Here is a 15480-nt window from a genome sequence, read left to right as displayed (position 1 = left end):
GGTCTCTGGGCCAGGGCCAAGGCAGTGGGGGCTGTTCCCTCACTGTTTCCAGGATGGCTTCGGGGGCCACACAAAACCACTTCGCGGGCCGGATCCGGCCCCCGGGCCTTGTGTTTGACAAGTCTGATGTAGGAGATACAGTAACAGCTATTCACCTTTTCCAATGTAGATTCTGAAAGATCCAGAACTGGATGAGAAACATATTCATACGCTCATTTTTCCCCTTCTCCCATAAGAGGCTACACAGAGAACAGGTAAATGTGGGATTAGATTTATGCCTTGCTAACTGTACCCAGAAACTTCAACTGTAGCATCTGAAATTAAGAAAAGGACAAACAACCTGGCTTAGGCAGATGCTTTGTAATAATGCTGCTTGGGGGGGGCGAAAGCCCTAATAAGCAGGCATATACATAGAATGAAGGCTATTGCTAAGCACATTGGTTTGTGCTTAAATTGTAAGCCGCCCTGAGTCTTCGGAGAAGGGCGGGATATAAATGGGATTAAAAAAAATATTCTAGGATAAGAGAAGCTGCTTGAGAAATCTCCCCGTCCCTTGGAAAAGAAGAGAAATAACAGACAATAGGTTTATTTTTAAAGCAGGAAACTTTATTACAATAATTTAATAGGAAAAAAACCCAGTTTAAATAAATTATGCAAATACAAAATTACAATAATTAATTCAAGATGACCTCCTCCAGGGAGGGGAGGATATACTGAAAGAGGATTTGGGGAGCTGCAGGAAAACTTGAGTCCAGTACACATTAGTCCATTACAATGTCAACTCTCTCCCCTATTGCCATTATTTGGCACATCCAAATAGATTCCATCAAATTAGAGGATTAAAGGGCTGTTGGAATGCCCTGTAGTAATTTGCTACATCTAACGTGAAACAGCGTACCCATTCCCACAGGAAACAGAAGGAGAGTTCAAATAGCGTGGTAGGTTGGACAGGGGAGATACAGGGTAAAAGTATTGTGGGGTTCCAAAGAAATGGAGAATTTTCTAACAAACCTTGCATCCGATTGTGGCCAGGAGCCTTGGGAACATTTCATATATATATATATATGGCATATGCCTACTAAACTAAAGGTGAAAAGCATTTTAAAAGATACCTTATATTGTGAGTGGGTGGAGACTTCAGATAAAATTTGGATTCAGTTGTATCAGAAGGCAAAGATAACATCGGAAGAGTCCACTAAAATGTAGACTGCAGAATTAGTTAAATGTTATTATCATCTAGATAATATTATCTAGATAAGCACCCTGCTTTAGATAGCTGAGAAAGAAATGGAAAAACAGATTGACTAGGTTCCAAAATGGCAGTCATTAAATGGTGTAAGTCCAAAGTTAAATTAAGACAGGTGTTTTGACTTATATATTTGACTTTATATCTACTTTGATATTAAAAATGTTCTGTGGATATAAAGTTTATAGCAGCCTTTAAGGAACCATAAAGCCATCAGACTAGGGATGGTTAGAACAGAGCTAAAGGGGAATCTGTTTTCTGGAAGGAAAGCAATCAGATTAAAGAAGTTGTGAAGGGAGGACCACAATCTTAAATTTGTGTATACTGTGAAGATAACAAGACAGACTGATTGGGCTGGCTGGGGAGAAAAGGCCAGATATTAAGACTTGAATCAATAATTAGAACATTCCAATAAATTATAGGGCAGACCAAGGCCTTTTATTGTCACAGTAGTAGGTGGGAAGAAGGAGATGTGCTCAAATTAGTTATAAAGAAATGGGATTTTTTTTTAAAGAAAAGACCCCAAACAGAAAGGACACAAACACCATAGAGGACCTCTTGGATGAAACAGTAAAGGGAAAAAAAAAGATCCTCCTTTGGCACGGAAGAATTGGAGTGATGAAGACCCTGGAGACAAGGCCGGATCAGTCTTTGAAAACAGCCTGGTGGCCATGAGGACGTTCATCATGCATAATGTGTCTGCGGACATGAATACGCCGGACGCGGTGCTCCCGCCCGTCTTCATCATCGCCAGCACGGAGGGGGCCTCCGCCTCCACCCGCAACTCCCCCAGTGGCCTCCAGGAGGGCCTTGTCTGGCACCCGTGGTGTCTCATAGATCAGGATGTTCAGCGTTTCTTCAAAGATCCGGGCTTCGGGAAACTCAACCTGTACACCCAGAGAAAGCAAGATGAAGCAAGTCTAAGCATCCCCGTGGAGTCCCTGTTCAAACTGGAAGCAGTGTGATTAACCTCTAGTAATATGCGCAGTGGGTTAGGACGCTGAGCTTGTCGATCAGAAGGTCGGCAGTTTGGCGGGTCGAATCCCGAGTGCCGCGTAACAGAGTGAGCGCCTGTTACTCGTCCCAGCTTCTGCCAACCTAGCAGTTCGAAAGCACGTTAAAAAAATGCAAGTAGAAAAATAGGGACCACTATGGTGGGAAGGTAACAGTGTTCCGTGCGCCTTTGGCGTCTAGTCATGCCAGCCACATGACCACAGAGACGTCCTCGGACAAGCGCTGGCTCTTCGGCTTTGAAACGGAGATGAGCACCGGCCCCTAGAGTTGGAAACGACTAGCACGCATGTGCGGGGGAACCTTTACCTTTAATGTGCTCAATAGCAGGGGCTGAAGAACGCAAACTAACTCCTGCCTTGTGTCCTTCCTGTGAGTTTAAGCATCTTGTTAGCTCTTGCAAGAACAGAATTCTAGACTGGGCAGGCTTCTAGTTTAGTCTTCTTACACGTTTAATTGGATTTAGGACAGGAAAATACACAGTATTTTCTTTTATGATCATAGCTTACATTTCCATATCAAGATACCAAAGCATACAGGTAGTCCTCGACTTACAACTGTAATCAAGCTGGAATTAACAGTTGTAAGTCACGCTGATTAGGCGGGTCATCCTATGACTGACTCAGTTTTATGAGTTTTTTCCCCCCTATAGTGGTTGTTCAATGAATCACCAAAGTTGTTAAGCAAACCCATTATCCGCAGTGGGCACTGGAAGTAAACACCGTTTTTGGCAAAAGACGTTGTAAATTGTGGTCATGTGACCACAGAGCGCTGCAAAGGGCCATAAACGGGGACCTATTGCTGAGTGTCTAAAATGCAATCTTGTGACTTGGGGAGGGGGAGAGCAGCTGATAACTCCTGTAACTCTGGTCACCAAACGACTGGTCGCAAGTTGAGGACTACCCGTATTAGAAAATCAAAGCTTCGTATTTGGAGTCCTGAGGACTGACCCAACACCTTACCTTGGTCTGCTTCTTTTCGGTGGCATAGACAATGGAAGTACAGCAAACCTCCGCAATCTTGCGGCCCTGCCCATAGAATGACCAACAGCAGATCTCATCCCCAAGAACGTCCTTGATGAAAAGCACCCGTCCATTGAACCTCAGAGCTAGTTTGTCAAACAGTTCAATATTCTTCAGTAAGTTGTCATCAGAGTTACTTTGGGGGGGAGGGGTCGGGGGGGGGAGAAAGAAGAAAACAGTGGTGTAGAAAGTACGAAAGAAACGGGACTAGTGGATGACCTGGGAGATAGCAAAAATCCCAAGGTCATCCTATTCTGACAACAGGACCATAGCTTACCTGGTATAGGAATACTTGTTGTTACTTCTGTTGTGCAGTAACTTCACCACAGGCTAAAAGGAAGGCGAGAGACACAAATGAATTGAAGACCACCAGCCCTCTCGCTAAGAGAGACAGCAGAGCAAACTAGATCTTCCCTCATAATGGGGATGGAGAGACTGCGTTTACAAGCACTCACCTTGATACCTTTTTTTTATTAAAGAGTTTTACAAAAACAAAATTTTACAATATATCCCCAAATCCCTCCCACCCCAAACCCACCCACTTCCCCCCCCCCCACTTCCCAGACCTAAATACAGGATTATAGTTACAATAATCATATTCTAAATAAAAATTATGCATAATATACAATTAACCAAATTCATAATGTGCTTTAACTCCCCTTTAACATAACTACAAACAAAGTACCAATAACAATATCCCACTAAAATCTACTCATAAGCTAAATGGAACTTTTTAGTCCCATATTTGTTCTGAATATAATTTATCCATCTCCTCCAAACTGAAATATATCTTTCCTGTGAATGATCTTTCAAATAAGCAGAAATCTTAGACATTTCTGCAAGATTAGAAACTTTAAACACCCATTCTTCTAAGGTGGGCAAACTATCCTTCTTCCAATATTGTCCCACCAGTAACCGTGCTGCTGTTATCATGTTCAACATCAAGTTAGTTTCTTTAACATCACAATCTACAACAATACCCAATAAAAACAATTGCGGAGAAAACTTTATCTTTCTCTTAAAAATCTTTTGAATGTTCCACCAAATTTTGATCCAAAAAGCTTTTATACTTCTACAAGTCCACCACATGTGAAAATAGGTAGCTTCTAAACTACCACATCTCCAACATTTAGACTGTAAATTAGGATACGTGTTGGACAACTTCTTGGGATCCAGATGCCATCTATAAAACATTTTATAAAAATTTTCTCTTAAATTTTGAGCCTGAGTAAATTTAACATTTCTAACCCAAATTATCTCCCAAGTGTCCAACGAAATTGGTTCCTGAATATTTTGTGACCACTTTATCATACAGTCTTTAACCAGTTCCGTTTCCGAATCCACCTTGATACCTTGATATATGAGGACGTGCATCCAAGACACGCAAGTTTGCCTGATCTCTATGACTTCCTGAAGAAAAACCTATGTGCCTTCTCGGCCTCCTTACCTTCGAACATCTTGAGATGATCTGCTGCTCTTCCTTGGGAGATGTCACCATGGGGATATGGCAGAGAGGATCATAGGCTTCGCATTTTTGCTAGGAAGGAGAGAAATTATTTTTTTCACTTTTTTGCTAGGAAGGAGAGAAACAGAAATATTTTTCTAGACTTTCTATTCATTATTTACCGATTTACTAAACAGATTCATAAGGTAAAGGTTCCCCCACACATGCATGCTAGTCGTTTCCGACTCTAGGGGCCGGTGCTCATCTCCGTTTCATAGCCGAAGAGCCAGCGCTTGTCCGAGGACATCTCTGTGGTCATGTGGCTGGCATGACTAGATGCCAAAGGCGCACAGAACGCTGTTACCTTCCCACTGTAGTGGTCCCTGTTTTTCTACTTGCATTTTTACGTGCTTTCGAACTGCTAGGTTGGCAGAAGCTGGGACGAGTAACAGGCGCTCACTCTGTTACGCGGCATTCGGAATTTGACCTGCCAAACTGCCGACCTTCTGATCGACAAGCTCTGCGTCCTAACCCACTGCGCATATTACTAGAGGTTAATTATATTGCTTCCAGTTTTAATTACATTGCTTCCAGGCGCTCACTCTGTTACACGGCACTCGGGATTCGACCCGCCAAACTGCCGACCTTCTGATCGACAAGCTCAGCGTCCTAACCCATTGAGCCACCACAGATTCATACATCATGCTAAAACACGATTTGTGAAATCGTCATTTGTTGAATAAGCTATAATTGACTGGGTCCACAAAAGCTGTTAAGCCATAAGCGATGGTTTAGAAAACATAACCACTGTGTTTGCACAAGAGCTAACGCTCAATTAAAGAAATTGTACCACAGTGCAGAGTAATGTGTAAACCAATGTTTTTCAAACCTGACAACTTTAAGACGACTGGACTTCCAATTCCCAGAATTCCCCAGCTAACATTCAGTCTGGGGATTTCTGGAAGCTGAGGTCCATACATCATACAGTTGCCAAATTTGAAAAACACTGATGTAAACCAAGTTAGTATATGCTGAAGGAAGATTTAGAATTAAAATTAAAGGCATAGAGCAGGCATGTGAAACCTTTTGGCTTGCCTGAGCTACATTAAGTGAAGAGGAATTGTCATGGGTCACGTATAAAATATATAACATAGTTATTGTATATAAATGGACATAATCTTAAATGGTTATGATTTTATTGGGCTGCATTACTAGCTGTCCAGGGCTGCATGTGGCTTGTGAGCTGGACACTGGCATAGAGTCTAACAGAAATTTTAAAAGGGAACTGCAAGTAACACTTGAAAATTATATGCTTTTTTAATATGTCCAGTTCTCCTTCATACTCAATATAAACATATACAAAAATGGGAGAAATATGAATGTAGGTAGGTACCCATGCTTTTCATGTAATATCTGGGCAATTATTTCTCTCTCTCTCTCTCTCTCTCTCTCTCTCTCTCTCTCTCTCTCTCTCTCTCTCTCTCTCTCTCTCTCCCCTTTACCCTTTTTTACACTTCAACCGCAATGTTATGAAGTAGGTATGGTTGAGACAGTAGTATTAACTCAAGAGTCAATCAGGGTGCTTCCATGACTAAAGGGGGAACCACTTAGCTAGCATCTTCCTCACTATAGCGGCCCAGCTTTTGGGCTGAGAGGAGACTGGCTCAGAGTTACCCAGTGAGCTTCTAGGACTGAGGATGGACTACAAGTTGGGTCTCCAACTTGTAGTCCAATAACGGAACCACTGCATCACCCTCCATATATTTACAAATGAGACAATAATGGCTGGATGATGCTAGAAGATACTACTGAGGATAGGACCCAAGTGAAAGCACGTTCTGGTAAAAGAGAGGAACCCTTGGCCATTGGTCCTTCTAGGTGGACAGGACAGATCCCGCTTCCCTCTCTTGTCATCTCTTCTAAGGAGTGGAAGTCAAGGAAGTCATTGGGCCTTCTAATTTCTCAGCCCAGCCACCCTCACCTGTAGTGCAAGCTGACAGTCCTCAACCAAACCTTGGATCAGATAGTACCGGGCTTCACACAACACTTCTTCCAGCTCCCGCTGGGATTCTGGAAGAGATACTGAGCCGTCTCGCAAATAATTCAGAATAGTTCCAAAGTGGCGGCCACTTCGGTCAATCAAGATCCAACCTGGAAAAGCAGTTAATTTTAGAGTTAAAGATGCTGTAGACCAGGCTTTCCTAGGCTTGGCAACTTTAAAATATATGGACTTCAACTCCCAGAATTCAACAGCCAAGCCATGCACCGGTCTTCAAAGTTGTCAAGGCTGAAAAACCCTTCTGCAGAGTGAAGGATCTACATAGGCAACTTCCCCATTCCAAAATGGTTTAAGAGGAGAAGATACAGTTATTATTTGCATTGATACGACATTGTGTTGATGGTAGAAGAATCAGTTCTTGTTTAACTTAATTCTAGGCTTACAATGGACTTTATCTCAAAAAAAAGAAAAGAAAATGTAACAAACCTAGACCTAACAGAATCTTTTTTTTTAATGAATCTACTTTGGATGTTATGTCTTGGCAAGTTGACCTTGTCTGGCCTTGGATGGGATATCTCCAGGAAGTATCAAGCAAGGCTGGATGGGGAATTCTGGGAGTTGAAGTCCACACCTCTTAACAGTTGCTAAGGTTAGAAAAGCCTGCTCTAAAATAAGTCACCCTGAAATTGTCCAAGGGCTCCCTGGGAACCACGCTGGATGAATCCCCAATGCAATCTCCATCATGTAGAAAACCCAATTCCTAGCTGTGGGAGAGATGGGGCAAGCTGAGGCTCATACCTTCGCTGTCGGTGAGGACTTCCATTCGGCCACTGAACATGGCCTTGAGCATCGTGTCTTGCTTGGTCAGGGTCTGCACGGTGGTGTAATGCAGAGATCCTCCCACGTTCAGCTTGACGTACTTGCTGCTGGGATTCAGGGGCTTGAGGTCCAAAGTCATCTCGGTTACCCCACCCCTGCCATCCCGTCGGTGCTGGGTTGGGACCAGCGGAGCACAACTCTCCAGGGGCGGGGATGGATCGGACGTGGCCTCAGCTGACATAGCCAGCTATGGAAATGAGAAAGACAGTTCGTTTTCGTTTTTTAGTTTGTTTTTAAAGAAGAAACAAGATGCAGCCTTGGAAATCCTCCCGGCAAATTTATTTCCAATGTTATTTGGCTAAATGTCTCCCTGCAGCTCTGCCATTATCACCTCCCCCACTTTATATGAGCCCTCTGCAAGAAAAAAAAACTGGGTTAATTCCGTAAGACAGGAAGCAGTAATGGATACCATTCAAGCTTACAGGATCTGCTTTATACTTCACTAACTGGAACCAAATAGGAAGTACAGGCAGTCCTCAACCTGAGACCACAATTGAGCCCAAAACTTCTGTTGGTAAGCGAATCAGTTGTTATTTTGCCCAATTGTATGACCTGTCTTGCCACCGCTGTTAAGTGAATCACTGCACATTAAATTAGTTGCACGGTTGTTAAGTGCATCTGGATTCCCCTTTGACTTTGCTTGTGAGAAGGTTGCAAAAAGTGATCGCATGACCCTGGGACATGGCCACGGCCATAAGTATGAGTCAGTTGCCAAGCATTTGAATTTTGATCACATGACCCTGGGGATGCAGTAATGGTCGTAAGTGTGAAAAACGGTCCTGTCACTTTTCCCAGTGATGTTGTAACTTTGAACGGTCACTAAACCAACTGTAAGTCGAGGACTACCTGTAATCCCTTTGGCTAAGAGTTCAGGAACAGAACGCTTGAGGTGACGCATCATACTAAGCCACATAGTGACTTGCTTGTCTGACACTGGGCCAAACCAACCAAGTAATGTTTAGTCACCATATCTAAACCCAAGGTAGAGCAGGAATGTACGAGATCAGACATAAACGCAATCAAGGAACTAGCGATCAGGGCCAGAACCACCCCACCAATCTTTTCACACACAAATCCCATTCTCCCTCTCCCTCCCCTCCCCCCTCCCAGGATCCTAACTGAAAGGAACTGTCTGTAGGTTTCAAGAGTGATTGGAGCCACCTTCCCACCCCATGCTCTTGCCCTCCAGAGATGCTGGCACTGAATGGCCGCGATCCATCCGGCTACGCTGGTTGTCAGACATTACAGGAGTTGGTCCGGAGAGCACCAATCTGGGGAGAGAGATATTAGAAGATGGGGTCCTCCTAGAGATCTAGCACACCCCAACCTACCTTCTGCCTTCGGCTTCTGCGTGACACTCCACACACCTGGCACCGCTAATGGGAAAACAATGGCTTTGCCTTCAACTTTGGGCTAACTGCTCTTTGCCCCAACCAACATCCCTGCCCACCAGGATCATTTCCTTTTATTGCCTGGCTCCACCCTGCTTGCCCCAGCCCAGCCCAGCCCTGGTGCTCTCTAGATGTTACTGTATTCATTTTCATGCCTGCCCAACCACCAGGCTGTCTTTTATTCACTCTTGCATTATTTATTATTACTGTTATTTTCTTGAGCAACTGCTCTGGGATCTTGGGGTGTGCCAAGCCTGTGAGAAAAGCAGGATATTAATGTATAACGGAAATAGGTGACAGCATCGGCTATGAACAAGTCCATTTTCTAAGTCAGGGGTCTTCAAACTCAGCCCTTTTATGACTCGTGGACTTCAACTCCCAGAATTCCTCAGCCAGGCACACTGGCTGAGGAATTCTGGGAGTTGAAGTCCACGAGTCATAAAAGGGCCGAGTTTGAAGACCCCTGTTCTAAGTCTAACCCTATTTAAGTCCTCTGAGCTCCTTTCGCCAACCTTTATGCTTGCATTGGCCCTACAACAGCTTGCTTCTCCTATGGGGGGGCTTCTTTTCCACTCAGGGCGACAAATCTTGAGTGCAATTCCCGGCCAGATGGTCGGAGTGCGGCGGGAAAAGGATGGCGGATCTGGGCTGCAGAAACCAGAACTACCACTAGATGGCAGCAAACGATTGAGGTTCCTTATGCTCCTTTGCTGCCATCTAGTGATAGTTCTGGTTTCTGCAGCCCAGATCCGCCACCCTTTTCCCGCCGCACCCCGACCTCGCCCACCCACCACCTGATCCACTCACCTCCCCCAGGGCAGCAGGGTGGGCTCAAGCCAGGCCCCTCCCCTTCAGCCCCGCCTGGACTCCGGGGCAGCAGCTCCGCAGGATGCTTCAACCAAAGAGAAAGAGGAAGGGAGGGCGACAGTGCGCATGCTCACAAACGCCCCGTCGCGCCCCCCCGCCCCTCCGCGGAACAGTTACTCTATACATCCGGGTACCGGCCGCTTAAACCAGACAGAGGCGGGTTGATTTTTTTTTTCCCCTTCAACCTGCCGCGGTTGGCTATACAGCTGCGCCTGCGCAGAAAGTGAAATCGCGTCCGCAGTGAAGGGTCAAAAGAAACGGAGTGATGGAAGACTAAGTCAATCGAGGTTGCTGGGGAGCGCATGCGCAGGCGGCAGCTAGGAGCCGCAAGTGGTATTAGCGCTATCAGGGGGGTAGGTGGGCAACCTCTCTCTCCACCCCCCCCCCCGTCTGCGCATCCGGGCGGTGCCTCCACCGTCTTTTTCGTTAGGCAACATGGAGGGGAGGGTCTCAAATGTGACCCCGGATTGATTTTATAGGTTGTGTGACGCGAAAAGTCAACATCTTGAGTAATCGTACTTGCGCACATCATTTTTGGTTTTTCCTTCCGACGTTGGTAAACTAGGGTTGGGGCCACGCAGGACGAATTTAATGACCCCTCCCCTCCCAGATTTAATTTAATCTGTGGAGGTCATTACATTTTGGGATGCCTGCACATCTGTATTTTGCGTGATCCAGATTATGAGTACATTGTTGTTGTTGTTGGCTGCGAAGTCGTGTCCGACCCATTGCGACCCTATGGACAATGTTCCACCACGCCTCCCTGTCCTCTACCATCTTCAGGAGTCCATTTAAGCTCATGCCTACTGCTTCAGTGACTCCATCCAGCCACCTCATTCTCTGTCGTCCCCTTCTTCTCTTGCCCTCCACCTTTCCCAGCATTAGGCTCTTCTCCAGTGAGTCCTTCCTTCTCATTAGGTGGCCAAAGTATTTGAGTTTCAGCTTCAGGATCTGGCCTTCTAAAGAGCAGTCAGGCTTGATCTCCTCTAGGATCAACCAGTTTGATCGCCTTGCAGTCCAAGGGACTTGCAGGAGTCTTCTCCAGCACCATAGTTCAAAGGCCTCAATTCTTTGGTGCTCAGCCTTTTTTATGGTCCAGCTTTCACTGCCGTACATTGCAACTAGGAAGGCCATTTGTTGTTGTTAGTTGCGAAGTCGTGTCCGACCCATCGCGAGCCTATGGACAATGTTCCTCCAGGCCTTCCTGTCCTCTACCATCTTCTGGAGTCCATTTAGGCTCACGCCTACTGCTTCAGTGACTCCATCCAGCCACCTCATTCTGTCGTCCCCTTCTTCTCTTGCCCTCAATCTTTCCCAGCATTAGGCTCTTCTCCAGTGAGTCCTTCCTTCTCATTAGGTGGCCAAAGGATTTGAGTTTTAGCTTCAGGATCTGGCCTTCTAAAGAGCAGTCAGGGTTGATCTCCTCTAGGACTGACCGGTTTGATCGCCTGGCAGTCCAAGGGACTCACAGGAGTCTTCTCCAGCACCATAGCTCAAAGGCCTCCATTCTTTGGCGTTCAGCCTTTCTTATGGTCCAACTTTCACAGCCATACATTGCAACTGGGAAGACCATAGTCTTGACTATATGCACTTTGGTTGGCAGGGTGATGTCTCTGCTTTTTAGCATGCTGTCTAGATCTGCCATGGCTTTCCTCCCCAGGAGCAAGCGTCTTTTAATTTCTTGGCTGCAGTCCCTGTCTGCAGTGATCTTGGAGCCCAGGAAAATAAAATCTGTCACTACCTCCATTTCTTCCCTATCTATTTGCTGAGCGTCCTTTCGGCTTTGGCCCAGTCGCTTCATTCTTTCTGGCGCTACTAGTACTAGCCCTCTGCTCTTCCCCAGTAGCATATTGGACGCCTTCCGACCTGAGGGGCTCATCTTCCAGCGTCATATCGTTTTGCCTTTTGGTACTGTTCATAGGGTTTTCATGGCAAAGATACTGGAGTGGGTTGCCATTTCCTTCTCCAGTGGATCACGTTTTGTCAGAACTCTCTGCTATGACCTTTCCGTCTTGGGTGGCTCTGCACGGCATAGCTCATAGCTTCATTGAATTACGCAAGCCCCTTCGCCACGACAAGGCAGTAATCCATGAAGGGGATGAGTACATTAGTTAATACAAATTTTGTGAAGCCAGTTATTTAGGCTGAGGGCAAGAGATTGCTGTAAGACCTGAGCTCAAGAGAATACTCTTGGAAACCGTTCCCAGACCTCCTGTATTATTTCTGTCCTATCTAAAAAAAAATATTGTCGCATTTTAAAAGATGTTATTTCTGTTGATTTACAGTCTGCTACATGTGTGAAGTATTATGGCATTTGTGTATCCTTTTTAAGATGTGACAAGACTTGTGATTGTACAATATGGCACAGGGAGACCTGGACATACGATCACAATTGAGAAGTTTCCATTGCTAAGTAAGGTGGTTGTTAAGTGAATCATGCTTAATTTTACCTTTTTTGCCATGATTAAATGAATCACTGCAATTGTTAAGTGAATCTGACTTCCCCCATTGACTTTGCTTGTCAGTTAGAAACAGCAGGGCATGATACTGGAAAGTGATTAGTCAGGGCTTTTTTTCTCATAGAACGCTCAGAACGGAGTTCCGGCACCTTTTTTGGATGGAACCTTGTAGGATAGGCAAGGCAGGTTGTATGACGTGTGAGTTCCAGCACCTTTTTCTTTTACAAAAAAAGCACTGATTACAGTAATCCATTTTCTTCTAAAACAGGTGTGTCCACCCAGCCTTTTGGCTTGCATGGGCCACATTGAGTGAAGAGGCATTGTTTTGGGCTACATGCAAAATAAAGTTAATGTATATATGTATGTGTATAAATAATGTTAAAAGTTTACAATCTTGTGGGACCGCCTTACTAACTATCCAGGGCTGCATGTTGCCCACTGGTTCGATGCCCCTGCTCGAAAGACAAAAAGATTGTGAGATTTAAAAGCCCAAAATTTGATACTCACAACTCAAAGTCAAGTCTGGTTAACAAAAGCAAAAATTTATTGAAAAGAAAATTGAAAATAAAAAAAAATAAAAGCGTTTGCAAACGCGGCCTCTTAGACCCTTCCCAATTTGGATTGGGTTCAAAGAGCGCGCTGAACAAGTTTCAAACCAGGCATTTATACTTTCTCTTCTTGATGCATGTTACTCCTAAAAAAACTTTGATGTCATTTACATTTCTAAAAGATCTTCTTTGAACTTTTACATCCAAAAGACTTATTGTAACAACTTCCTTACTTCCGTCACTACATTATCTACATTATATTGTTTTTCTCGCAACCTTGAGATGTTCCTATCCTTTTTAACATTTAAAAAGAACTTTGATTACCATTTGTGAGTTCTCTGTCTGAGCAGGAAATAGATAGCCCATCTTAGTGTTACATTCGATACAATTCATTGGTGTTACATTTGATACAATTCATCCTTGTTACATTTGATACAATTCATTGGTGTTACATTTGATACAATTTATAAAAGAATAACCTTTATTTATTTTCCTTTAGAATGATTTGGGGGATTATAGAACAATTTTTTTTAGAACAGGGGTCCCCAACCCCCAGTCCATGGACCAGTACCAGGCTCCGGCATGCCAGCAACTGGTCCGTACAAACAAGCAAAGCCCCATTGGCAAGATGCAGGCAGCACATAAAACCACGCACTCTCCGGTCCGTGGAAAAACCTTTCTCCATGGAACTGATGCCCAAAAGGTTGGGGACCTGTTTTAGGAAGCAAGATATAGGATGCAGGAGAAACGGGGTGACAGAAAGAAAAAAAACCCACAGGTCCTCCCTCTACCCCTTTAGGTTGAATTCTCAGTAGGTTATAAGTAAAAATATATAGCCTGAACCAAGGGTGTCAATTTCATTGAGGGCATTTCAGCATTGCGGTTGCCCTCAGGGGGCCGGGTGGGTGTGGCCTGGGTGGGCGCAGCCTACTGGGTGGGCGTGGCCAGAGTGCGTATGGCCTACTGGGTGGGCATGGCCAGCTCTACATCGTTCGCATCAAGGGTGCCTATGGGGGCCTGGGCAGAAGTGGGACAGATCTGGGGGTCTCGGCCAGGGCCAAGGCAGCGGGGGCCGTTCCCTCACTGTTTCCAGGATGGCTTCGTGGGCCACATGAAACCACTCCACGGGCCGGATCCGGCCCCCGGGCCTTGTGTTTGGCCTGAACAGAAAAATGTTTCCTTGTTCCTGATTCCATATAGATGAGCAATATGCAGGAAGAACATTTACATAAATGTTACTGGATTAGGCCAAAGTCTAACAGTTTCTGCAGTAAACAAGACGATGCTTCCTCAGAGTAGGAATAATCTTCCTTCCTTCCCCAACTGCTGACTCAGTACCTCTATTAAGAACATTCGTAGATGCCATTATAAATGAATGATTCCTACTTCTTTTGCATCCTTTTTCCTTATTTCCCAACTGATTCGATACTTTAGTTTAGCGGAATGAGGTCATCAGTGGAAGGGCTTGATTTGTGGAAAGAAACAGAGAACTTGGTTGGAAAATACCACTTTAAAGAAACTGATGACCAGACGAAAAGCAAGGGTTGGGACACATCCGGTACCAAATTGACTACCAGAAATATTCATGTCACACAGAAATTAAATTTTAAGTCTAGAGCATCTCACTGGATCACAGAGGTATGCTTTATATCAAGACCAACAGCACACCTGTTTCCCTTTGGGCGTTACCATATTTAGAGCAGAAACGCTAAGAGCTACTATAATTCAAATCTCAGCATATGTATCCCTACCTATTTTATTACAACCCTGCCAACCATGTTTTGCGAACTTGGAAGGGGGGGGGGGGCTGGTAGAAATATGTAACCAAGAATCACAAATGTTCAATCCATTGAGATCACTTGGTATTCCTTCGCTTTAGCACAGAGGTCCCCAACCTTTTGGGCACCAGGGGCCAGTTCTGTGGAGAGAGTTTTTTCCGCAGACCGGAGGCTGCGTGGTTTTGTCTGCTGCCTGCATCCTGCGGATGGGGCTTTGCTTCTTTGTGCAGACCAGTTGCTGGCATGCCACAGACCGGTACTGCTCCACGGACCGGGGGGGTTGGGGTCCCCTGCGTTAGCAGGTTAATAAACACTACACGTGAATTTTAAGAGGCTTAAGTTTCTGGTGAGAATAGAAATGTTTTGTGTCTGTTCTCATACATTACCCATAATACTTTTGTCAAGATTCTTTCAGATTAAATTAATAAAGCCTCATTCGATTTGTCATGACTGTGCTCTGCAAAGATATTAAACAGGAAGCATCATTTGTGTTAAGAATTTACTGGTGAGTAGAACTGGCTTCATGTCCAGTTGTCTTTGAAAAGCACGTTTGGGACAACCATGACCTGGATGACTGAGAATCTCCATAGACATTTGGCTTCGTAAGGGTTACTAGTCAACTCGTTTGAAAATAATTTGTATTGATTTCTGTGAGTCCAAAGCATACCACCCACAGCAGAAAACCCAGAAGCAACTGTTATCCTTGACCATTAGCAGTGAGAGGACATATTCCAAACTTTATCATCTACAAAACCTAGTTGCCTGGGCCAATGCTTTTTAAAATACAAAATAACCATTGTAAGTTGGTTACACCCAAATTTTAATACAGGATGGAA

The 15480-nt window shown here is 44.7% G+C and overlaps 1 protein-coding gene across 1 annotated transcript; it reads right to left on the bottom strand.

Moving 5' to 3' along the window:
• Nucleotides 1-590: 590 nt before the first annotated feature.
• KCTD13 (potassium channel tetramerization domain containing 13) lies at nucleotides 591-9912 on the bottom strand. The gene is made up of 7 exons (XM_083378645.1): nucleotides 9800-9912; nucleotides 7521-7788; nucleotides 6705-6874; nucleotides 4727-4816; nucleotides 3557-3609; nucleotides 3220-3415; nucleotides 591-2133 (listed from the first exon to the last, which is right to left on the bottom strand). The coding sequence occupies exons 2-7, from the start codon at nucleotides 7780-7782 to the stop codon at nucleotides 1891-1893; spliced, it is 1014 nt and encodes a 337-aa protein (XP_083234771.1). The 5' UTR covers nucleotides 7783-7788; nucleotides 9800-9912; the 3' UTR covers nucleotides 591-1890.
• Between the last annotated feature and the right edge of the window lie 5568 nt (nucleotides 9913-15480).

The sequence above is a fragment of the Vipera ursinii genome, assembly GCF_947247035.1.
Source record: "Vipera ursinii genome assembly, chromosome: Z".
In the NCBI taxonomy this organism is placed as follows: domain Eukaryota; kingdom Metazoa; phylum Chordata; class Lepidosauria; order Squamata; family Viperidae; genus Vipera; species Vipera ursinii.
The sequence above is the reverse complement of the archived record's forward strand: the minus strand, read 5'-3'. Positions and strand labels throughout refer to the sequence as shown.

Coding starts and splice junctions, on each gene's coding strand:
- KCTD13 (XM_083378645.1), bottom strand. CDS start 7,782: ATGTCAGCTGAGGCCACGTCCGATCCATCCCCGCCCCTGGAGAGTTGT. Junction 6,875..7,520: donor AGTCCTCACCGACAGCGAAG/GTATGAGCCTCA, acceptor CTGCTTTTCCAG/GTTGGATCTTGATTGACCGA. Junction 4,817..6,704: donor ACTGTCAGCTTGCACTACAG/GTGAGGGTGGCT, acceptor TCTCCTTCCTAG/CAAAAATGCGAAGCCTATGA.